The sequence below is a fragment of the Pelodiscus sinensis genome, chromosome 1 (genome assembly GCF_049634645.1).
Source record: "Pelodiscus sinensis isolate JC-2024 chromosome 1, ASM4963464v1, whole genome shotgun sequence".
Lineage (NCBI taxonomy): Eukaryota > Metazoa > Chordata > Testudines > Trionychidae > Pelodiscus > Pelodiscus sinensis.
The window spans coordinates 179,285,178-179,310,022 of NC_134711.1; the positions used below are offsets into that span (position 1 = coordinate 179,285,178).

Below are 24,845 nucleotides of genomic sequence, written 5' to 3' on the forward strand. Positions count from 1 at the left end.
GTGATGCAGACTCAGACAATAGTGTTTAATGTTTGAAATGCAGCAAAACAGTAAAGGTAATCCCTTAAACACTTACAGAGAATGGGGCTTTATTTCAAATACCACAAATCCACAAAGATACAATGTTATAAATGGTTTTTTAAATTCAAGCTGATATCATGAAGGCTCCTGGGTTTAGCACATCAAAGAGAGGCAATCAAAAAATGATGCTACCACTCTGCATTTAATGAAAGAGGAGAATCGATTGGAATCCTGAACTTCTAATCTTGTGCAACCTCAGTTATATGCAACACGCTACATCTTTCACATTGCAGAAGATCTCAACAGATGTGAGCTACTGAAAAAAAGTTATCTAAGAGTAATAGCCAAAGACCTTAATCACTTTTAACTGTAACACGGCACTATTGCTGAGTTGTCATTTTTATATACAAATTTCTGAATAAAATATACTGTATTAAATGAAAATGATACTTCATCTACCTGTGTAACCTGAGCTTGTTTGTGAAAGCACAAAATCCAGGTTTCATCTGCAGTGAAATACTCAATTTGACAAATCTCCGCAAGCCTAATTCAGAAGAGGGGTCACTGCTAGGGTTGCCAGATGGTTTCAACAAAAATACCGGACACACTTGACATTACATTACAATCTACATTACATCTTATTTAGAAAATACAGGACATTTATATTTTCTCATTTATAATTTCTCAATTTGTTTCCTGAACAGAAAGCTCAAATACTGTCTGGTTCAAAACCGGACACCTGGCAACCCTAATGGCCACTTGTTGGCCATCTTTTAAGAGTGATTTTCATAAAGCTCCTGCCAAAGATGTTTTTCATATGAAACCACTAACAAAAATCTAATTGATTTCAGTAAGAGCAGAACATAAAGGCTGTGACAAACTGGAAATTAATAGCTAATAACTGATTGTCAAGCCTTAGTTAAGTTTATTTGCTTAGGTAACATCCTTTATTCTAATGATGTGTAAACATTTGCCTGTGTATATAAATAAAAAGACTGGAAAACAGCTTTTTGTATCTGCCCTCCTCTTTCTTAATATAAAACAGGAAAATAAAGCATTTTCTTTAAAACATTACTTTTTGTGTGTTAACTACAGCTAGGATCTAATGCAAAAACTAGCTTGCAGAAGGACTTGATGTAAGTCCCAGCACTAGCTTGCGATTATGGGACATATGAAATGTAGGAAGAGATTCTAATGTAGGAATTTCACAGTACAGTAAACTTCTGATAATCCGGCACCTTTAGGACCCAAGGGGTGCCGGATTATCAGATATGCCGGACTATTGGAAGGGGGGGCTATGAGGGGTCTGGGGTAGGGAGGATGCCACCCCAAACCCCTCATAGCCCCCCCTTCCGAAAGTCCGGCTCTGCCCCAGGCGTCCCTGATTCAGCCGCTGCTGGTCAGTTTCAGCAGTGGCTGAATCGGGGACGCCTGCAGCAGAGCAGCTGAAGTGCTGCCGGGTTGGTCTCGTAGCGCCGACCCTTGGCGTGGCGAGACCAACCTGGCAGCACCCCAGCTGCTCTTGGGGATCCCTGGGGCAGAGCAGCTGGGGTGCTACCGGGTTGGTCCCGCAGCGCTACTGGACCCACCTGGCAGCACCCCAGCTGCTCTGCCCCAGGTGTCCCCAAGTCAGCCGCTGCTGATACTGACCAGGGGCTGATTCCAGGAAGCTGGGGCAGAGCAGCTCTGCCTCGGGCTTCCTGGAGTCAGCCGCTGGTCAGTTTCAGCAGCGGCTGAATCGGGGACAGCTGGGGTGCTGCCGGGTCGGTCCCGCAGCCCCGAGGGGCAACACTACGGGACCTACCCGGCAGCACTCCAGCTGCTCTGCCTCCGGCTTCCGCGATTCAGCCGCTGGTCAGTTTTAGCAGTGGCTGAATCGGAGAAGCTGGGAGCAAAGCAGCTCCAATGGTCCAGCTGCCCGGAGCACTTCTGGGTTCCTGATGGTGCCGGACTATCAGGAGTGCTGGACCATCAGAGTTTTACTGTATTTTGGTAGGTAGGAAGCTTATTTTCTTCTGTGCTGTGAAAGAAGTCACCTTAAATGGTAGCTCGAATACTCAATTTCATTATAAAGAGAAAAAACATGCAGGAACTACTACAAAAAACATATTGAACCATTAAAGCGAAAGAAAAAAAACCCCTGCAAACAATGTAAGATCAGACAGCGAAGAAGAAGTCCACACTGATCATATAATTTGCCTTGAACTAGTCTTCTAAATTTGGCATAGAATTTGTCCCTCCCCCACAAAACAGTGTCATTATTGCAGAGGTCAAACTAATTTGCTTAGATGAACTCTTAATAAGTTGGTATAACTCAATTTTCCTTTGCCCTAAATTCAATGATCTAATCTCCATCAGGGTAGTTTTAAATATTGTGCACAGTAAGAACTAATTTAATGTTAGACAGGAACTACTGTATCATACAAGGTATTAGTGTCAGAATGAAACAGACCCCAGAAATCTTGATCCTCAACCATTACCACATAATTTTTGCTACCATGTGTCTGTGCCTAAGATCCCTCTCCCAGCCACTTAAGAGTCATTTTTGAACCGTCAACTCAGGAGTTCCACAATAGGGCAGATGGGAGCCGACGTGCACAAGGAGCCAGCTTTTAAGCCAGCTCTCCATGTGTCTCCCACTTTGCGGACCCACCTGCCTCCACACCGTTCCCTCCTATTAGCTCCCCTTGCAGATCAGCTCCCATCTGCCACTCTACGCTGTTGCCTCTGATAGAAAGGCAACAGCATGGGGTGGCAGGGGACACCCCAGGAATGGAGCTAGAACACACTAGCTGCCAGCCCTGCGCCCACTATGGAATAGTCCTGTAATGGCTAAACTTTGATGCGGTTATACAACTATTCAATTACATGCTCTCTAATATTCCTAGACATGTCTTCCTGTTTCTGCATATTTTAAGGTAATCAAAACTGAAATATTTCACGCTAATCTTAACTTTAAAGCTTCTAAGTCCAACTACTTTTCTTGAGCAAATTTTATTTTCTACCAGTGATACTCATACAGAGGTTTGTAGGCCACAATTGGGTCTTTAATATGACTATCCGATAAGAAAATGCTTATCAGACAGTCGATTACTGACTTAACTAGTCACTGCACCTGCTCCCCCCACCCCCACCCCTTGCTGCCTCTATCAGAGGGGGACAGCGGGGGTGGAGGGGAGTGGAGGGGGAGTGGGAGAGCAGGATTCTGTACTGGGGTGAGCCAGCTTAAAAACCGGATTCTTGTACATTTCAAAAGCCAAGCACCACAGGGAGGGCGGGGCCAGTGGGGAACTCAAATACTCCCCTAATGGCCCTGGGCGCCCTGATTTTGAAATGTACAAGAGCCCTGGGAGGACTGTCTTGTACAGTTCAAAAGTAAAGTGTTCGAATCCCCCTCTGGCCAGCAAGGCTCTTGCTACATTTCAAAAGCAGAGGCACCCTTATCGACAAATCAAATAGTCAATGCAAATTACATTGACTATTCGATTAGTTGATTAATCTAAATTTAATATCCTTATAACCAATGTGGAGGCTTTTACTATGCTATTAACAAAATAATAGGGATAAAATAGTAGTTGGTCAGTCATTTTTCTATGATAATTTTATAGTTTTTATATATACACATATATAATTTTAATTTACTATTTATGAAAAGAGACAATGAAACAATTAGTTCTTGCTATGTAAAATATTTTATACTCATACAAAGTGAACACAAAACAACAAATTTACTTTACTGGGGCTCTTCTGTGCAATGACTATTGCTAACTGGCTTCTAATCATTGAGGTCACAGTATCTTTGATTTATGCTATAATTTGACCCTTAATTAGTAATTAGAAAAGATTAAATTACAAGGTTTTTGTTTTCCTCCTGATGTAACAGTTTACACCATTTTTTACTATAAATTAACTTGGAGGTATGTAAACAAGTCCAAGAACTCAAATCAATCCATTTTAACTCTAACAAAATAAAACTGAAATGTAACAGATACCAATTTCACATTCTTAACACATGTGCAAAGATCAATTTTATGTTTGATCTGAATAGAAAAAAATTGTCCAGGCAATGAAGAACAGATATTTCCAACATAGGTTTGTCAGTATGGTCATACACAACATAAATATGCCAATTTAAGAAGAACTAGCACCCCACAACCAATATGATATCAACACCATAACAAATTTTTTGTAACAAATATTGTAAAATAAATGTTTCTCTCTTTTTGGTCTAACTAATGTAAGTAATTAGGCATTATCATTAATCTAAATGATCAGGACTCAAGAAGAAGGTGGCCACATATCTTCTAAGAACGCCAAAGGTATAAATTTCTCATATAAGCAAAAATAGTTGTTAAACATACTACTTGTACTACCAATGAGTTAACATATACATACTGGTGGCTTTATTGTATGTGGATGCTATACCATTCTGTGGCACAGTAATAAAAGATTTCTAAAGTTGTGCAGGGATAAACAAGTGATAACATTATTTTGATAGTTTGATGTACACATCAGACTGAGAATTATAGTTACAATTGAGGTGGTTTATTTTTTTTAACGTTTGGTGGTATTCTGTTCAAAATTGCAGCCTTTCCTGTTGCTGTATGAGAAACTATGCAATATGGGGAGAAAATTCAAGTATTTGTCAACATTATTTGCAGGGTTTATTTTTTGATGAAAAATATCACGGTTCAGAAAATTCTGGCTTTCACTGAAAAAGAAAAGACAGAGGAATTGAAGTGCTCCTTCTTCATCACCAGACCAATATTTACAAGAGGAAATAAAGCGGACACTTTATTTTTATATTCAGCTCCTTCCTATAGGGTGACCATCTTTTCAGAAGGCAAAAGCAGGACTCATGTAGGAGTCCTTCCCGCTCTGTGGCCCCTCCTCTTCCATTAGGCCATGCCGCCTCTGTGGTCCCACCCTCTGCTCCTCCTCTTTCCCCTAAGGCCCACCCACTAGACAGGGTTGAAGCTCAGTGGAGCCATGTTAACAGCCTGAGCCCCTGTGGGGAGTACTAAACCTTCCACAGGTCTTGAGCAGGAGGCCAGGCTACCCAAAAGCTGGCCCTGGACCAGTCCCTGCACCACAAGGCATGCTGTCAGGGCAAGTGGAAGGTCCAGGGCTCCCCACAGTGGCCTTGGCTACCTGGACAGCTCTTACTGCTGGCCTAGTTAGGGGGCAGGGCCTTGCAGAGAGGAGGAGGAACAGGGGTGGGACCTTGTGGTGAGGAAGGGTAGTAAGGCCCACCTCTGCCATTCTTCTCCTCCCCCAATAGAAAGAGGTTAGTACTACCCTTTAGCCTCAGGTAGGTGAAGAACAGAGCCACAGGAAATCCAGTTCATAGGTAATTTTCAATTTATGTTGTTATGTAAATTTACTGGGAGTAAGAACATTTTAAAAAGCTGTGTTGAATACAACATTGCTTCTGATACACAGATGTTTTATTTTACATTACTTTTTTCACATGAAAGCTCGTACTTAACAGTTATTTAAAAACCCTAAACAACTTTCTCCTTCAAGCAGAAATGGTTACATGCCTAAAAAGGGGGGGGGAGAGGAGAGAGGGAGGGAAGGAAGAGAGAATAGAATACGGGAAGAAGTGTTATAGCATGTTTGACCTTCAAATGTCAACATATTCCTCCTGCAAAGATCTTGTGTATACAATCACACATTTCTGTAACTTTCCCTAGGGACAAACCATCACGATCAGTTCAGCAGCGAAATAGCAGGTGCCATCATGATACAGTTTTATGAAAATCAGTCTAGAATAGTTTTATTATAATGTCTGTCATTTCACATAATGTAGCCTGGGGAATGTAGCCTGGTTAAGCATATTGGACACAGATAGCTCCACACCCTCCTGTTGTTCTGATGCTTTCAATGGCAGGACTTGCTGAAAACAAAATTCAAATGTGAAAGGCTTCCATTACGTCTGCAGAAAACAACTAGTCAGTCTTGCTATGTCTTTCTTTGCTGGTTATGAGCAGTTTATTCAGAAAACAAACAACATTATGTCACATCGCTAAATCTGTTTTATAAGAATGTTTTTATGGAGGGCAACATATGCTTAATGAAAAAATCCCTTCAGAAAAATGTATTGAGCAGCCTCTCACACACACACACACACACACACACACACACACACACACACACACACACACACACACACACACACACACACACACACACACACACACACACACACACACACACACACACACACACACACACACACACACACACACACACACAAAATGTGGTTGCAGAAGAACTGATGCCTTCATGGAAATAAATACTGCAAACACACACACACACACACACACACACACACACACACACACACACACACACACACACACACACACACACACACACACACACACACACACACACACACACAAATGTGGTTGCAGAAGAACTGATGCCTTCATGGAAATAAATACTGCAAAAACTATACTGTCTACTGAAAAGATAAGGCCCTACATTTTCTTGGATGTGCCGTGATTTACACATTTATGAACAAATGTCCAAATGTTCACACAGGGAAGGAAAACTCCTCTTCTCTTATACGTGCTATGAGTGGAATTCAGGACATCATGTTTCTGTGCAAGGTAAAACAACACTATCATGGCAATGTGCACTTTCAAGGATACAATCTCTCTGCTCTATCACCACCATTTTACAGATGGGAATATCTTTGTCTTCCTAACTTAAAGAGGCAATGGGAAGATTAGTTAGTTGATACATGTACAGTTCTATGAAATTGAAAAACCAATATATACAATGTAGGCTATATTACGCAATAGTTGGTTTTTTTAGCTGTGTGTTTTTTCCTCTCAAATATGGTACATTAAGCTCCACTGTACTGTAAGTATTGGAAGATATCCAAGGTATTCTAAGTGAAAAGTCAGCCTGGTATGTGGATGGAACACTGCTACATGGAAGAATCCCACGTGTGGAAAGCACATGAGATTTTACATTTATAGCAATGATGCTTAGACACATTAGAGAAGCCAACTTAGGGGCTCACTGGGTAAGGAAGTGAGCAATCAATTATCTGGGGTCTGACACTTGACACCTCCAGTAGATCCTGGACTGTGAGAAGCAACATGCAATTTCAGCATCTTAATTCATGAACCTCAATGCAAGAACCTGCAGGTTTAGAACCTTCAACTATAGGGGTTCTGGGCTGCTGATGCCTCAGCATTGCCACTTGAGACATAGACTAGGGGTCCCTTGGGAGGACTCTGCAAAGCTATGTCTGGCAGAAAGTACCACCCAGCAAGCACTAAGTGGTATGTGCTCACAGTCTACTCATTGGCCAATCCCAATATTTAAACCAGGAAGCCATCTGAGGAACAGTCCGAGCAACACAATAGACTTCCTGATTCTGCTCCAGACCGTGCTTGCAATACCTCTGGCTTCTGGCCCTGGTTTATCCTTGACTTCACTTCTCAATTGATGTCTATAAGCGGGTGCCCAACCCCAACTTCCTGTATTCTGATGAGTCTGAACCCTGCTATCTGCCTGCTGCCTACAACTTGCCTGATTTCCACGCAATCTGACTCAGCTCACTCCTGACCCCACTATTTATTGCAATTTAGCAAACGATCAGGGAAAGCCAGCCACCCAATTGACACTCTCATAAAAAAGAGAATTTGTTTTCTGTTTCTCCCCAACATACATGCTCCAAATTACATTCTCTTTCAGCTGCAATCAATAATGAACACGTTAAATCGTCCCAAAGTCAAACAAAAAAAACCCCCTTATTTCACAGCTAGATTTAAAAGAAAACATTTCTATTCACACACCACTGCTTTAAAAGCACAGAATAAAATACAAGTCTCCCTACAAGCCTGTAGAAATAATATCTCAGTAGCATTCAATTGCAAACAAGAAGCTCAGACTTAATTTCCATCTATTGCTTCTAAAGAATTTTTCTTCAGCTTTCAAAAATTCCAGTTCTTAAATACAACCCCATTGAACATTACAATATGTTGTTCCTGAGTTGTTTACTGGTGATGACTATGAATCAGCACTTCATCATTTTCTGTACAGCTATGAAATACTAGCATGAATTTATCTATGATTTTGGGTGTAATGAAGTGATTTCCATAGCTTCATCTTACTTGTAAATTTTCTCTGTAAGAAATATTACTAGTCTAGCCTGGGATTTTTTAAAATTAACTGTATTATAGGATTTCATGAACAGAAAGAACGGTGGCAGTGCTTTTTGTCTTGATGGTAAGATAATGATCTCAAAATGAGCATAAGAGATGTGACCATTTTCAGCTGTTCCAATGTCAAAGACTACATAGGGCAGAGAACGGAAAATAAAAAAAGGTTATTTGTGCCTGAAGGATTTAGCCACTCACTCCTATGGGGCTGTCATAATAATGAGTTTGCCTGTTGCACGGAATAGAGCAGCAAAGGTACTAACTTTAGGGACATGAGGAAAATTCTGGACTATTTTTCAGTGGAAAAGGAAATTAGAGCCTGAATAAAAAATCCCTCAAGATTCTACCTGAAGTGGAAGGAGATGAACATTTTTTGGCACAATGTGCAATTATGCATTATGGAAAACATCTCTGACCAAGGACACAGAAAAAATAGCATGTGATCATCGGATTAAAGACTATAGTAACATATACGCATGAGAGAGGCAAATGAAGTTTGCACAGACATTCTTAATTCTGGTATTCAGTAACTTTGAGAACTTGACTTTGCAACTTTAATGTACATTTGGGAGCCGGAGGGTTGTTTGCAACAAATATTTACAATGAGTACTGTTGTAAAGCAAGCACCCACATAAATCTTCAGACATCTTGAATAGAGTTTCTATGAAAGTCATTGTGAGGCACTGAAGATTTTTCTCCCAACTAAATATTAATCCTACTAACATATTTAAGTTATTGTCACACCGCTTTTATATATTTGAATAAGCTGTGTGACTACAAACTACAATACATAATTATGCAATTCATATTGACAATCCAATTTAGTTCAAGACGTCATTAACTGGAGTCCCACATATCCATGGATCCCTCCAATCAATTGATCTTCAAGCATACAAAATTATATTTTATTTCAATATCCCTTTAAAATTTCAATGCTGTAAATATGGACTATATCTAGTTTTTAATATTTACTTGGAGGGAATCCTTTTTAGTGTCTCCCTGTACATTGTCTCAGCTACTGGGATCAAGAAAGCTGAGTGTTGTGTGTGCAATATTTGGTAATGTAAAGCTTACTACAGATACCAGCTGATTCAGAGGTATGATTCATAGATACCACCTATAAATATATGTTAGCCTCTTTTTCCTTTGTTTTCATTATATAAAAATTAATAAAATTTATATTTGTTCATACATGAATATACATTTACCTGTCAATTTCTCTCTCTCTGACAGAGTCTAAACACAACACTTCAACTAAGCATTTAAACAAATGCTTAGCTTTAAGTCAGTGGTGGTCAACATTCGGCCCTTCGAGATTCGACGTGTGGCCCAGAAGACATTTTTGTTTACCATTGTCCACATGTAGGTTTACCAGACCCTGCAGGTTTCCATCTGCTTAGGGTTTCTCCTACGGTATTACCAAAGTGATACACACGTAAAGCAAGGGTACGTTAAGTGACGTGCATGAAGATTGCACACAACATTGACTATGAGAGCAGTGTGCTCTCTCTGCATTCAATGAAAATGCTGCTATGGTTCAATTGGCACACACTGCAAATTTTAGTTTCCAAGTTCAGTTAGCAAAACTACCCTATCCCAGCAAACCATCTTGGTTTTGACTATCTTGCACCCCCTGAGATGGAGAGCTACTCAGTCTAGGTTGTCCACTGCTGCTTTAAGCACATGCTTAATTATTTCACTGAACAGGCAGACACCTAAGCACATGCTTGCTGAACTGAGACCTTAAAAGCTCACTGCAAATATGTAGCAGAGAGAACTCAGATGTTGAAAATGCTGGTTGCCAAGTACTGTAAGGAATGACAGCATCTTTCACAGAATCAGAGATATTTCTATCTTTAGCATCCTCACTAACATATTCAAATTGCTGCCCTTTTCTGGTCTCCTCTCCTCTCAACCAATCTTATTGGAAAACCTAAACATGATATAGATGGGTAGGATGTTGAAACCTCAACATAGTATAGATGAGTATGGTATAAATAGACATTTATTTATTTAGAGAAACAGAGCAAGATGAGGTTTGTACACATCAATCACACAGCTGAGTGGAGACTAAAGGAAGTTAGAAGAATTAGCTAAAGCAGCAATGGCATGAAAATTCGTAGACACGATTAGTTAATCTTGTCTGACTGATCAGGTAGAAGACCCCAGTGTAAACAGATCTAACTCTTTGGAAGGGAGGACTGGGGGGCTATTCTGGGTGGAAGTTAAGCTGACAGAGAAAAATATAATGTAAACGTAAGAATTGATATAAAAAGTGCATAGTGTACATATTCTGTGTACTTAAAATCTGAATATGTGCAAATAAATCACAATATTTCCATTGTATTATGTCAAGCATATCCTTTAACATTTTCTGAGCATGTACATAAATGCTTTAGTTAAATAACATGGGCTTTTTGGGTCACAAGCGATAATTACTAAAAAACACAGAAATTACAAAGCCAAGTCAATAAATATTCATAATCACAGCAATGTTTGTTAAAAATAAAATCTGAAATAGTGGTTTTTTTCTGAAATGCTGAACAGTGTAAGAATACTTATTATGTAATCTAATGTATAAAAATAGATGAATAAGTTAATCAATACCCTGACCTAAAATATGCACTTTCACGATATCCATTAGAAATAGGTCATTTTGCAGTATATAGTGGTATTTCAAATAAAGTTGAATGCCATTATCAAAGCACACATTGTAAGAATTCATCCATTTACCAACACAAGGAGATCCTCTACACTTTCTCATGCAACTTTAATTCTGACATACAAAAAAGCAGAAACTTAATTTTCATATAATTGGTCTCTATATCTTTCTATTCTCCCTAGAGCTGTGGTACAAAATGAGTGGCAATTCTATATTCAGTAGTGGTAAAATAAAATGCCTTCTACATTTACAGAGTAGATACATGAGCTTTTTTCCTCCAGAGATCTGATATGCAGTTTACTGGACAGAATATGCTTGCCCCTCTAAAGAGGAACAGGGGGGTGCAATAAACAGTGCTACCCACTCCACTTAGTGCATAAACACAAAATGCAACCATAATTTGTACACCCTGATTACAGGTGCTGAAGAGTTCAAGACCTTGAATTGCCTGCAGCATTCACTGCTCTAAGGTGGAAAAGATTCAGGGTGAATCCCTGGCCCCTACTGAAGGCAACAGGAGTTTTGCCCTTTTCTTCAACACAGCCAACATTTCATCCGGGATATATTTCTTAAACGAGATGTTCCAGTTCAACAGGGAGTTATGAGTTTGATGTAATCATCACAGAGTAAAATTTCTGGCCTATGTTATGCAGACCAGATTCTGTGATTATAAAATTACCTTCTGGCTTTGAAATCCATGAAAGAGTTTCAGGTCTCTTGGTAGCATGTATACGGTAAGTGATGCTTAAAGAGTTCTGGGAAAATACTGGCTGCACTCATCATCATCATCCTCTGTCCAGCAACTCCTGCTGGTTACTATCCTCCTCTTCCAAGCACAAGAGTCATTCTGTCTCCCAACACTGCTACTCGAGCAACCCTCTTCTGTGTCTTATATATGATAATTTAGCCCTTTAATATCCTAAAGATCTATGCTAGTGTTCCCTGCAAGCTGAGCACTTGGGTGGCCATCCAGAAGAGATTCAAAGCCACCCACCTGATTAGCAGTGTGCCCACCACAGACAGCACGTGTTTCTACTGGTGGCACATCCACACATGCCTCAATGCACATAAAGTTTATTCTGCACATGAATGAAAAAAATTACCATGATAGAGATTATTTCTGTATTATACAAACTATAGTAGCCAGGTTCTTATGAAAACATGGGTCTAAAAATCTCAATGTTTTTTGCCTATGTAATACAGATCCATATTTCTGCTACAATGCATAAAGAAAGAGGCTTTGTACCTTAATAATGAAGCAGCTTTGAACCATATCAATTTTCCAATAATGAGAAGATGACAAAAGACAATATTTTGGTAAAACGAGCAAAACTTCACTTACTGGATCCTGACAATTTTTCCTTTAATGAAAACCTTCCCTTGAGCCACAATTTAAAATGCCTGAAATAATCCTATGTGCCCAGGAAGGCAAACACTAGCCAGATCATAAAATTAGATTACTGAAAGTGAAATGTATTAATTGCATGAGACCACCCAACTTTATGTGAAGCAATTAAAAAAAAATAATGCGGCATGCCCAGCACAAAGGTGTTGCTTTACACTTGAAAATTAAGCAAAAGTGGTAACATTTTGCATCATCAGGCTAAATGTTCTTGGAAAGAGTTTAAGTAGTTGCAACTTGAATGTGTGTCTCTTTCAGATAATGGACTTTGATTTCCTTTTAATTATTTATAGTTTATTTATTTCTTTAGTCACATTAACCTCAAGGAAAGGAAATATGAGCTATGTAATCTAATAAACGTGATTAATATGATTAGAACACTTTGCTGCAAGCAGCCTGCGTAACTGACAAATAGCATAAAGAGTTTCACATAAGTGAGGCTAAAAATGCGGCGAAGTGCTAAAATGATTTGCTTTATCCTCATACCCCAGGACACCTTTACTAAAAGACTGGCTCACAAATGGAATAGTGAAATTGTTTTGTCAAGAAAGCAGACATATTTCTGTCACTTAGACCGTGTTTCTCACCCTTATGAAAAGCTAAATCCCACACAGAAACAGACTATACGCTGACTCAGTGTACTCCAAGTGTCTCTCTTGCTGAAAATATAATTTAAAAAGCCCATGCAGTGGTTCTTGAAGAACCATTTTGTAATGTTAGGATGCTGTATGTTTTTACAGAACTCTAAGTAGGATCATTTAAAACTTTTATTCCAAGTATTTTTTCTCTGGATATATTTATGCTCCTGTTTTGCAGTGAAGTCCTTTACAGGCAGCCTCTTATGCCTGTCTGGATTCCCAGAGACTTGGTGTCTTTTCTGGAGTCTGCCTGTGTGCAGCTCATTGCAGGACCAGGGTGTTAACTGAGTATAGGAGGCTCACAATGCTCTCATTACACATGTACACATACAGAATGGGAAGCAACTGTCTAGGAAGGAGTACTGCAGAAAGGAATCTAGGGGTCAAAGTGGACCACAAGCTAATTATGAGACAACAATGTGACACTTGCAAAAAAAGCAAACATGATTCTGGGATGCATTAACAAGCAAGACATGAGAAGTCATTCTTCCGCTCTACTCTGCGCTGATTAGGCCTCAATTAGCATAGTGCATCCAGTTCTGGGCATCACTTTTCAAGAAAAATGTGGAGAAATTGGAGAAGGTTCAGAGAAGAGCAACAAGAATGATTAAAGGTCTAGAGAACATGACTTATGAGAGAAGACTGAAAGAATATTGCTGGTTTAGTTTGGAAAGGAGAAGACTGAGAGGGGACATAATAGCAGTTTTCAAATCTAAAAGGGTGTCAAAAGGGGGGAGAATTGTTTCCCTTGGACTCTGATGATAGGACAAGAAGCAATGGACTTAAATTGCAGCAAGAGAGGTTTAGGTTGGACATTAGGAAAAACTTCCTAACTGTTAAACACTGGATTAAGTTGCCTAGGGAGGTTGTGGAATCTCCATCTCTGGAGATATTTAAGAGCAGGTTACATAGACATCTATCAGGGATGATCTGACGGTGCTTGGTTCTGCCATGAGGGCAGGGGACTGGACTCGATGACCTCTCGAGGTCCCTTCCAGTTCTAGTGTTCTATGATTCCCTGATTCTATAATTTAGCATCTGACACACATGCAGCCACGCAGGGTGGTAGATACATAAGAAAACAAACATATGCACATAAAGTTTAATTTTCAAACTTGTCCTAATAGCTTTTAGAGAAAAGCTATTTGCTTAAAAATTAATTTTAAAACTTTTTTTTTAAATGTTATCTAACCTATACTGAACTGCGACAACATGGCTGTAAAACCAGCATAAAGTGATCCAAAACAGAAAGTCATATAGAGACTGTTTACATTATGTAGTAGTATCTGTAATGTGTGGTTAAAAGTATAATTTTGCAATCTGACATAAGAGTGCACAGAACAGAAGTAAGTACATGTAGCATAGGTTTTAAAATGAGCTGAAACCAAGTCCTCACATATTCCACTTCAAGGCGATTCAGATCATGTTCGAAACATTACAGCTTATGCCCATAAAACCTCTAACATATGGTATCTGTAATATTTATGTCACTGATACAACTTAAAAGAACTTGCACATAAGAAATGAGTACTCTGATAACAAAAGGAGGAATTGAAAGGAATGTGAGGCTGAGGGACTTGGGTCTGTTTAGTCTGCAGAAGCGAAGAGTGAGGGGGGACTTGATAGCAGCCTTCAACTTCCTGAAGGGAGGTTCCAAAGAGGATGGAGAGAGGCTGTTCTCAGTAGTGACAGATGGCAGAACAAGGAGCAATGGTCTCAAGTTGTGGTGGGAGAGGTCCAGATTGGGTATTAGGAAAAACTATTTTACTAGGAGGGTAGTGAAACATTGGAATGGGTTACCTAGGGAAGTAGTGGAGTCTCCATCCCTAGAGGTGTTTAAGTCTCGGCTTGACAAAGCCCTGGCCGGGTTGATTTAGATGGGATTGGTCCTGCCTAGAGCAGAGGGCTGGACTTGACGACCTTCTGAGGTCTCTTCCAGTTCTGATTCTATGATAAGGGGATGGTTGGATGAAATAACAGGATCTTGGTAACTAATTGACCATTCATTTCCAGTTGGAAATAGGTCAATGGAGGGATGATAGGAGTTGCTATAGGGAACTTTCTGGGTGTCTGGCTGGTGAGTCTTGCCCACATGCTCAGGGTTTAGCTGATCGCCATATTTGGGGTCAGGAAGGAATTTTCCTCCAGGGTAGATTGGCAGAGGCCCTGGAGGTTTTTTGCCTTCCTCTGTAGCATTGGGCACAGATCACAGCTGAAGGACTCTCTGCATGTTGGGGCCTTCAAAGTATTGGAAGGCTTCAATATCTGAGACATAGGTGAGAGGATTATTCTAAGAGGGGTGGGTGAGATTCTGTGGCCTGCACTGTGCAGGGGGTCAGACTAGATGATCATAATGGTCCCTTCTGACCTTAAAGTCTATGAGTCTATGTGAGAAGGGAAAAGAAAAAAAAAAAGGAGTGGCCTGTGGGTTGATAATATTTTCAGTGATCAACATATCCTCTGCTACACTGAAATGGTTTAACTGCTCTCCACTGATGTTGATTCCACTCTTCCAATTCATCCACCTAATTACCATTTCGTGGCAGGCTATGAAGAGTTTTGGTGACTTACCGTGTCTTCTTGTTTCATAACGCTCTTAAATGGGATTTGAAGGAAAGTATCAAATAAAGTTACATCTGTAGGGCAGTCAATTTGTTTCCCTTAATAGGCTGATACAGTTTGTGTTGATGCCCTGCTCTGCAAGAACTTTCAACACTAAACAAGAGCTCTACGTTGCTGAATGCTTTTTCATAATCTACAAAGGCAATACATAATAGGAACTTGTATTCCCATGAGTGTTCCAATAGCTGGTTTATAGCGAAAATATAATCCATTGTGCTGAAAATTCCTTTGAAAGCCTGCCTATTTTCTTGGCTGTGGGTCATCCAGACTCTGAGAGAGTCAGTTTGTTATTATTTTGGTGAACAGCTTGCAGACATGTGAGAGCAGGCATATTGGATGACAGTTCTTCACAATCGTGTTGGCCTCAATACAGAAGAACAATTAACACTTTAGAAGCAGATCTCAATATAATAAAAACGTGAAAATTACAAAATATGGAGAAGGATTTTTAAAGGCAAAATAAGAGTTAAGGTACAGATTTGTAAAGATATTTTGGCACCTACCTCACATTGATTTCAATGGAAGTTAAGCTCCTAAAGACCTTTAAAAAGCTGGACCATAGTGCTTAATTCCTATTTACTCTTCAATGGCATCTGCTTAACTCCTTCTGTACATTGGATTACCTCTCCCTATATTAAATCATCACATATTTAAATTAATGCAAGTGTAGTGATCAATTGCGGAAGAACTTTGTACATGCTAGTTTAGGGGTGATGAGGCCTGCATTCTTTCCCCCCTTTCCCTTTATCTGATGAGCCAGAAGCAAGTCTTTGGGAACACACGCCATTTAAGATAAGCATTGTAGTCAGTATAGCAAGAACAAGTATAAGATAAGGGCAAGAACGCATAAACAATTCTGTTTACCCTAATGTACTGATCACGTAAACAGGGCCAAAGAACAAGAAGATCCAGATCAGAACCAGATCAATAACTAATACCTAAGCCCTACATCAGCACTAATGAGTAACCCCTGGAAATTTCCAAACTGCCAACAAGGCTGCCTCAGAGCCTAGCAAACCAGACCTCACCGATGGATTTTGGGTACTGGTGCCTCGGAAGCTGAGACAACCTCCCACTTCGTCCGCAGCCTACTCGGGGTCCCAGGCTTTCAGGAAGGGACAAAAGATATGCCGCTTCTTTGTTATGTTGATCTTCCAATTATGGGGCAAAGCTGTTAGATGTCAGGAAATAAACCACTTGTGTTTGACAGATTCCTGTGTGGTGTATTTTGTACCTTGAGAGCCCAGTGTCGGACCTGAGACGTACTCTGGCCAGCTACAGCAAGTGAATATGAAAAGTGACCAAATAGATCTACATCTGGATAGTCCATCAGTTCTTTTCGGTCTCCAACGTCTGTGGTTCAATAAGTTGCTCTTTACACAGTTTGTAGGTGTCCACTGTGGAAGCCCTTAACTTGTTGACATTTTCTTCTGTATTGTGGAACACGTGGGGAAAACCAGCAAATCCTGGTGATAGTATGTCCTCTAGCCATTTCCTCACCCGGCAAGGTTGTAAGGCTGTTCAAAATGCTTTTAGAAGCTATCATATGATCATAGAATCATAGACCCATAGAGCTGGAAGAGACCTCAGAAGGTCATCAAGTCCAGCCCCCTGCTCTAGGCAGGACCGATCTCAAATGATCCATGTTAATCACTTTTAGAGTGCTGCTTTCCCTTAACGTACAGCCACTCTCCGAGTTGCGGACCAACACTTGGTCCATAATTCGAACTGTTCATAACTTGGATCCGCATTTATGACCGCTTTAGTCGTAAGTGCAGATGGTTGTAAGTGCAGGTGGCCGTAAATTGGGGAGTGGCTGTATTTGAAAAAAATATATAAAATATGTAGGGCCTGACAGTGACAGCATTAGAATATGTGCTCCCTGGACACCACTAAATAGTGGAACAAGCCATTGACTACACTCTTCAAATTGTGCTGTTTCTGTTAAGATATTTCCCAAGTCATAAAATCTGAAATAGGAGCAAAGATCAAACAGGTTATCATCAACATGACTCCTTCTAGTCTTCCTACTATTACTTTAGAAAAACAGTTCATGCATTTTACATTCCCCTACATGTTGTAAAGGACATTAATTTTGTACTTGGACAGCTTTCAATGAGCACACTGAGCATTAGAGCAATGTAACATATATCATGCAGACTGCAATGGAAACAGCGACAACCACCACCGGAGCCAAGTAACTGAATATATTCTCAACTTGAGTTCAACCGCCTATTCTCTTAATGTAGGTGTTTCACCTGAGAAGAACAGAAACCACAGAAGGAAAAGTAGGATCCACAACAAGTGAAGATGGGGCTAAAGCCCAGATTTTTCCTGAAGCACCCAATAATAATAATATAGTTATTATTACAACAATAGAATTCAAAAGCCCTGATGTAGATCTAGGCTCATTATGTAAGGTACTGTTTAATCAGATAGAAATATATAAGAAAATAAGAATGGCCACACTGGGTCAAAGCAATCAAACCCAGACTCCTGTTTTTACACACTATTCTCGATTCTATATATACACACCTCTACAACATTTCACCCTCAGCTATCCCTTTTCTAAGCTGAACAGTCCCAGTCTTTTTAAAACCTGTTCATACAGAAGCTGTTCCATACCTCGACATCAGAAAAGTAATAGAAAAGCTTCGCCTACAGTACCTCTTTCTGCCTCCTGACATTAAAAATAAAGGATTGCAGGATTACAACCCTTCTGCCATCATTCTCTTCACCAAATAACTGATCAAAATTCAGCTGATCATAGCGGCTTTGGAGACTAAGGTTCATACAATAAGTTTTAGCAGAACTGGCTTTATACAATGGGAAATTCCAATTGGAAGTTGAATGTAAATTATAAAACACCCAACCCACATCACCATAGTCCTTAACATCAGTTTCCTAATATTATTTCAAAGCCTTTTTATTTTATAGCAAAGGGTTGAGGAATTTTTGAAAAATTAGAGGCTGCTATCTCAAGAATCAACATGGCTTTGTTTCGCTCCATCCCGCTTTTGTAAAAAGCTTATTAAAACCGAGCACTTATCTCAGCACCACTACTAGCCAGCATGCTGTTTGACAGCAAGATGGTCATAGAAAGGAATAGAAGGCTACTGCTGTGAAAAGAATCTTGCAGAAATGCTGGAGGTCTGCTTTAATGGAAGGTAAGGAAACACAGGACTCCAGAATCTTACAGCCTAAGCATGCATGACCTTTCTTAGGGATGTCATGTTCTCACTGGCTTCAATGGTGCAAAATTTAGCACAAGATCAAAAAGCTACACCTGTATAAGTATATAGAAAAAAAATTACACAAGTACACCTAACCAGAAAATGGATACATTTATAAGAAAAGAATCTCATCTCCAAGTGTGTATGTATCTGTCTACAGGCAGCCCCAAAATTTCAATTTTCTAAAGGATTGCTGAAATGGACAACATCCGCCAGCAGAAATATGAAGATGTAAGAATATTAGAGAGTCCTTCCCCTTTCCCAGTGAAGAGAGAGTTTTAAATGAACCATGTACAAAGAGATAAATGGAGAGAAAACAGAACTAGAGATGTTAAATTCTACACAACTCACCCAAGCACCTGTAGGGAACCACAATGTGAGGGTGACTCTTGCACTGCTTCCGTCCCCTCTTGCACCAGTTTTGGATGGTCACAGGCTGGTTGGCTTCCACAACATTGGTAATTTGTAATTCAGGATAAACCTAATGTTTGAAATACAAAGAGAATAAATATAATCAAAGGCATACTTACTGTGTTATTAAATATTGTTGACAGACATCAAAGTGATATCCAATATCACGCCTTCCCCCAGCTATTATGTAACCATCATTAATCAATTCCATTTCATGTCATGAATTTACCTTGCTACACGTTTCATCCAAGTACAAGCGCCATTAAGAAAACAACCACCAATAATTATCAACTACGATTGTAAATTTGGTGACACCCAACTAGGGATATGAATGGTTAACTGATTAACCAGTTACACAGTACGCATCACCCTTACCAGGGTAACCTGTTAACTGGCGCCTGGGAGCAGCCCCCTGCTTGTGGCCGGTCACTGGCGGAAGGCTGCTTCAGCCCCACCGGGCCCACTGTGGGGTGGAGTGGGCTGGTAGGTGGCAACCCCATGAAGCCGGTGGAGCTAAGAGCAGCAGCCCTGTGGATTGGGGTCTGCTCCAGCCGTGCTGGAGCAGCCACTCACCTGCGGGATCCCGCTTAATTGTTTAACCAGCTAAATGAAACATTTAACAGGTTAAATAATTAAATGGAATTTTATATCCCTACACCCAACCTTTTTTTTTTAAAACCTTAAATTACTCCCTCCCCCCTTGACTCCATCTCCACCTGAACTGAACATATCAATCCCTATTCACCTTCATTTTATTCAGCTGAGTGTGAACAAGAGGGGAACTCCCCTACTCATTCCATGGCCAGTCCATCAACCTCCCCTCAAGACACAAACCTCCCCTCATTTCTCAAGTTTAATCATGGACTTATCCTAACTCAGAACTCCCGTTTTCCCTAAAATGGTTGCACTCAAAGTCTATTTCTGAATGTCTGCTATCACTTTCCCAATGCAGCCCTCAGCTGCCTCCACACTGGCAGTCTGCTGAATCTGTTATTCATTTGCACGCTTATAGTTATTGCTGTTTCCTCCTTTCTGACTTTGCTTACTTGAGCATCTCAAAATCCAGTCTGTTCCAAATACTGCATTATACTGCTGCACCCGCACGTGGGCTGACAGTCTTAGTAGTTCCTTTCAGGGCTGGAGCAATAAGTTCCTGTCATCGGCATGATTCCAATCCACCCCCATCTGTGCGCTCCCATCTCCCTCAGTCCTACATACACTCTACCTTTTCCTTCGTCATTTCTAGACCTATCTGCTCTCCTCTGTCAGTGGTCAATTATTTGTGCTAAATATCTATATGATCAGTGAACTCACTCCCAATAATCTAGCTTCTCCATATCATCTTCTGAAAGGAATTGAAAACTCATCTCTAATGCTGACCACGATCTGTCAAACCAGGCTCTCACATAGAATTTACTGTGCTACTAACATCCCTGTACTGCTCCAACCTAATCTCAACTCATTGTAACTGCTATGCATTAAGATGCCTGAAAGAACAAACAATTCTAGAAGCTTAAAATTCTGCCTTCCACAAAGGGAGGTTTTTGTTTGGCTTTTTCTGTTGTTGGGAACTCAGTGTTGGTGAATAGAATACACCTTGCAGAGTAGGAAACTTTTTTCATGATGGGTGGAGTTTTAAAAATGCCTTATTCCTATAAAGGTAAATTATTGTTATTACTGTACTTGCATTCCTCACAGCACATAAGAGACCCAATCAGAAGCAAGTTCCCATCCTGACAGCACTGTACGGAGTACAAATGACCTCTGCCCAAAGAGCCTACAACAGACCTGTACAATTGGAAAGCAGCGAGGGCCATATTATTCCAAAGAGAACAGCTGTGGGCCGCAAGTAGGGTTGCCAGATGCTCTCCCAAAAAATACCGAACAAGCGGGCTAAACATTTTTGTCGGGAATACAAAAAAGCCCCACACCGCCCGGCTTCAGCACTCAACCACAGATTTTGTTGAAATCTCAAGATTTTGTTAAATAAATTCACACACAAGGGAAAAAGACAGTCACACACAAAGAGAAGAAATATCTCTCAGCGCAAAATTTGTTCCCTCTGATACAAGTTATAATATTGACGGGACATAGATTTTATCAGCTGGCGAGCTGCCATGGGGCAAGGCCGCCCCGTGGCAGCGAGGGCAACTCGCCCCGCACTCCAACAGCACCGACCCCCGTGCTGCCTGGCCTACATTCTAATTCGCGTTCTGACAGCGGTCTGCACCATGCAAGCAGCCGCCCAGTCGAGCGGCATGTGTGTGGGGGGGGGGGGGGGGGGGGGGGGGGGGGGGGGAGGGCCGAATCCTGGAACGGGAGCCGGAAGCGGGGGCGGGGCCACACACGGGCGTAGGGTGGGGCCAGAGCATGTGTGCATCTCTGATGTCAGGGGAAGAGGCGCTGGCACAAGAGAGCGCTGCATTCAAAAGGAGAGTAGAGGAGATCGGAAGAGAGGAGGGAGGAAATATTATTTCCTAAAGTCGTCATGGGCCACACAGTGAACCCCTCCGGGCCACATGCGACCCACAGGCCGTATGTTGTGCAGGCCTGGCCTACATTCTAATTAAAGAAAAAATAAAACAAGAGGGTGTAGCAAAGTCAGAACAAAGTGGGTGTATCTTTAATTAAAGTTGAAATTTAAAAGTATAACATTTAAACAGCAATGATAAGTAGCAGTACATATTTATGTTATTTTAGATGACTGAGATTAGCAGCATGGGGGTAATACAGGAAGGGATGGGTATGACAATATAAACATAAAATCATATGTTTATGGAAATGGGTAGTTTTCGCCTAGTGGTCAGTTGAAGGAGATTGTAATTGAAATACTAGACAGCAACATCTAATAATTATTGGGCTAACAGATTAGCATGTGATGCTGAACTTTCGTATCTGAAAAGATGAACACCATCCTGTATATCCCATTTAAGATATGTCATTAATTACTGTTATAGAAAGGGATGGGGGGAAATGAATATATATCTCATCTCCATGATTAAACCACTGTACTTCCAATATTATATGGAACAGTCCCTCTTTTATATTGGATCAGATGCAGTTTCTTTGAATAGTGAAAGTGACAAGTTTTGGGATTTTTGACTTCTAGGACCATTATTTCTCTCTCAGACAAAGCAAGAAATTCAAACAATATGGTCCTATGTGAATAAGATGGTTGTGGAATTTATGAGAAGTATTTCTGTATTTGAGACACTGGCTTGGTTCCGTTCCACTTACTCTACAGCAGATGCTCACCCACTCATGAAGGCCAGGCGCAGGGGCTGACCCCGCACTGCCAACGCTCCAGCCCAGGAAGCAGGGCCAAGGCTGACCCTGCTCTCCCAGCGCCCTGGGGCTGACCTCACTCTTCCTGGCACTCAGCTGACACTCTGGCTGGAGGCAGGTCCAGGCACTGGAGCTTATTGGCCCCACCATTGCCCACCCACCCAACCAAAGTTGGGGCCTGTCCAAGTGGGCTCGTCTGTCTATAACACTGCAATATTGTGAATGAGATAAAAACTTTTCACCCTGAAACCTGGTGTTTCTTCCATTCAGTCCTTCTCGTTACCCTTGCTCTGATAGGTGAGTGCACAATCCTGATTATGTTCCTGTTCATTTTCATAGCAGTACCAAAACGATTTAATTAGGATTCCATGTTGCTAGTAAGTTTCAAGCTGCCCCTGGTGTGTAAACCCTACTACCCAAAAGCGCATAAGCTGTTTTGGGAGCCATGGATGAGTAGCAACAGAAGGATTTGTTTTGCTGTGTAGACTAAATGCAATATCCTAGAGGACGGAAATTTATCACTCCACATTTAAACCCCCAATACACACAAACTGAATTTCAGATGGCATCATTAACAATATCTTTGGCCATAAAATATGATGCAATATCAATGAAATATTCCCACTGAAGAATTTTTCCGACAGCCACTGAGTAAGTCAGACCCATATTGGAAATGTGGCTGCTGTGCATAAATACATCTTTAAAAAGCCCCTAATGACTACAACATATCAAGTTTTAAGTGTTATCAGAATTCGAAAAAAGCGAGAGAGAGAGACACACAGACAGAGGCAGAGAGAGAGAAAAAACACAAACCTGAAATCACTGACAAAAGTGTACGCAGACTTCAGGGCTCCAATATAGGAAATCTTTCCTATTCAGGACATTTAAGCGCATATTTAAGTCCCAATGAAGTCAATCAGATTTGAGCACATGGTTAAAAATAACCACATGCTAAGGTCAGAATTAACAATTGATGCAACACCGGTATTTGGTGTTGCATCACCGGTGTTCAGTATTTCTGGTGAAACCATCTGGCAACCAGACACTGGGAATAGCTTGAGACTATTAACTAAATCTTTCACAAAATTGTGGCTCTGCATCATGCCTATTGGTGGACTCCAGATGAGGCTTGGATAAAGATGTCACCAGAAGAGGGTAGACAGACTCCTTCCTGAGCTGCTATTAACACTAGCAGCATAAACTCATGAGTACTGTTGATAAACCAAACCTTGCAAGTGCTGGTTCCTGTGGAGAGGCAGTAGTGCGGAGGGTAAGGGGGGGCAGGTGAGAGCCGGTACACATGGGAAGCCAGCTTTCAAGCCACCTCTCTGCATGTATAGGTTCACCTGGAGGCACCTTCCCCTCCTCCCCCGGCTGCCTCGCTATCAAAGGCAGCAGTGCGGGGGAAGGGAGCCAATATGCTTTTAAACCGGTTCTCTGAGTGTGTCAGCTACACAGAGCTGCCCGTTCCCACTTTGCTGCCTCCCACACAGTTGACAGCGGAGTTCTCCTATTGCATCTTCATGAGACCTGCCAAATCCATGCCCATTGCAGTGATCATGGCAGCACTGATTTAGTCCATAGTCAATATAAAACCTACGCAAAGTCAGATTGGAAATACAGTAGAACCTCAGAGTTGTGAACACCAGAGAGTTATGAATTAACCAGTTAACTACACACCATCTACAACAGTAAACACAGTATCAGGTGACAGAAAAATAATAAAGAACAGTACTATGTTAAATCTAAACTACAAGAAAAATAAAGGTAAAGCAGCATTTTTCTTCTGCATAGTAAAGTTTCAAAGCTGTACTAAGTCATTGTTCAGCTGTAAAGAACAACCGTATGTTTTGTTCAGAGTTTTGAACACTTCAGAGTTATGCACAAACTCCATTCCCAAGGTGTCTGTACCTCTGAAGTTCCACTGTCAGATGCAAATTTTTGACAGTAAGGGTAATTAACCACTGAAAATTTTTTGCAAGGATAGTGGTTGAGACTCCAACAAAGGGAATTTTTAAATCAAAACTGGATGTTTTTCTAAGATGTATGCTCTAGCTCAACTAAGCGATTGGCCATGGAGCAGGAATTGATTTAGGGAGTTCCCATAGCTTGTTGCGGTGGAAGAGACAGATTAAATGATCAAAATGGTCCCTGCTGGCCTTAAAATCTATGAACTTAACAGACCTACATCTACAAAAGAGACATGTCCTAAGCACTATCACACTAAAATCTATTAGAAATTGCTAGAAGGAATCTTCACTAGTAATCATATATACTGACATAATTCATTATGCTCTGTAAATAGAATTAAGCAAAAGGCTGTAAAGAAATATTAGAACAAATATATTGGACAAGTAGTTATTTCTCTATTATATCTACAGGCAGTCC

General features: G+C 40.7%; 1 protein-coding gene across 5 annotated transcripts in view; it reads right to left on the reverse strand.

Moving 5' to 3' along the window:
* APP (amyloid beta precursor protein) overlaps positions 1-24,845 on the reverse strand; it is a 312,106-nt gene that overhangs the window by 179,164 nt on the left and 108,097 nt on the right. For all 5 annotated transcript variants that reach the window (XM_075910226.1, XM_075910216.1, XM_075910208.1 and 2 more), the window contains exon 3: positions 19,113-19,242. In XM_075910226.1, the coding sequence (XP_075766341.1) occupies positions 19,113-19,242 (130 nt within the window). The remainder of the gene's footprint in view (positions 1-19,112; positions 19,243-24,845) is intronic.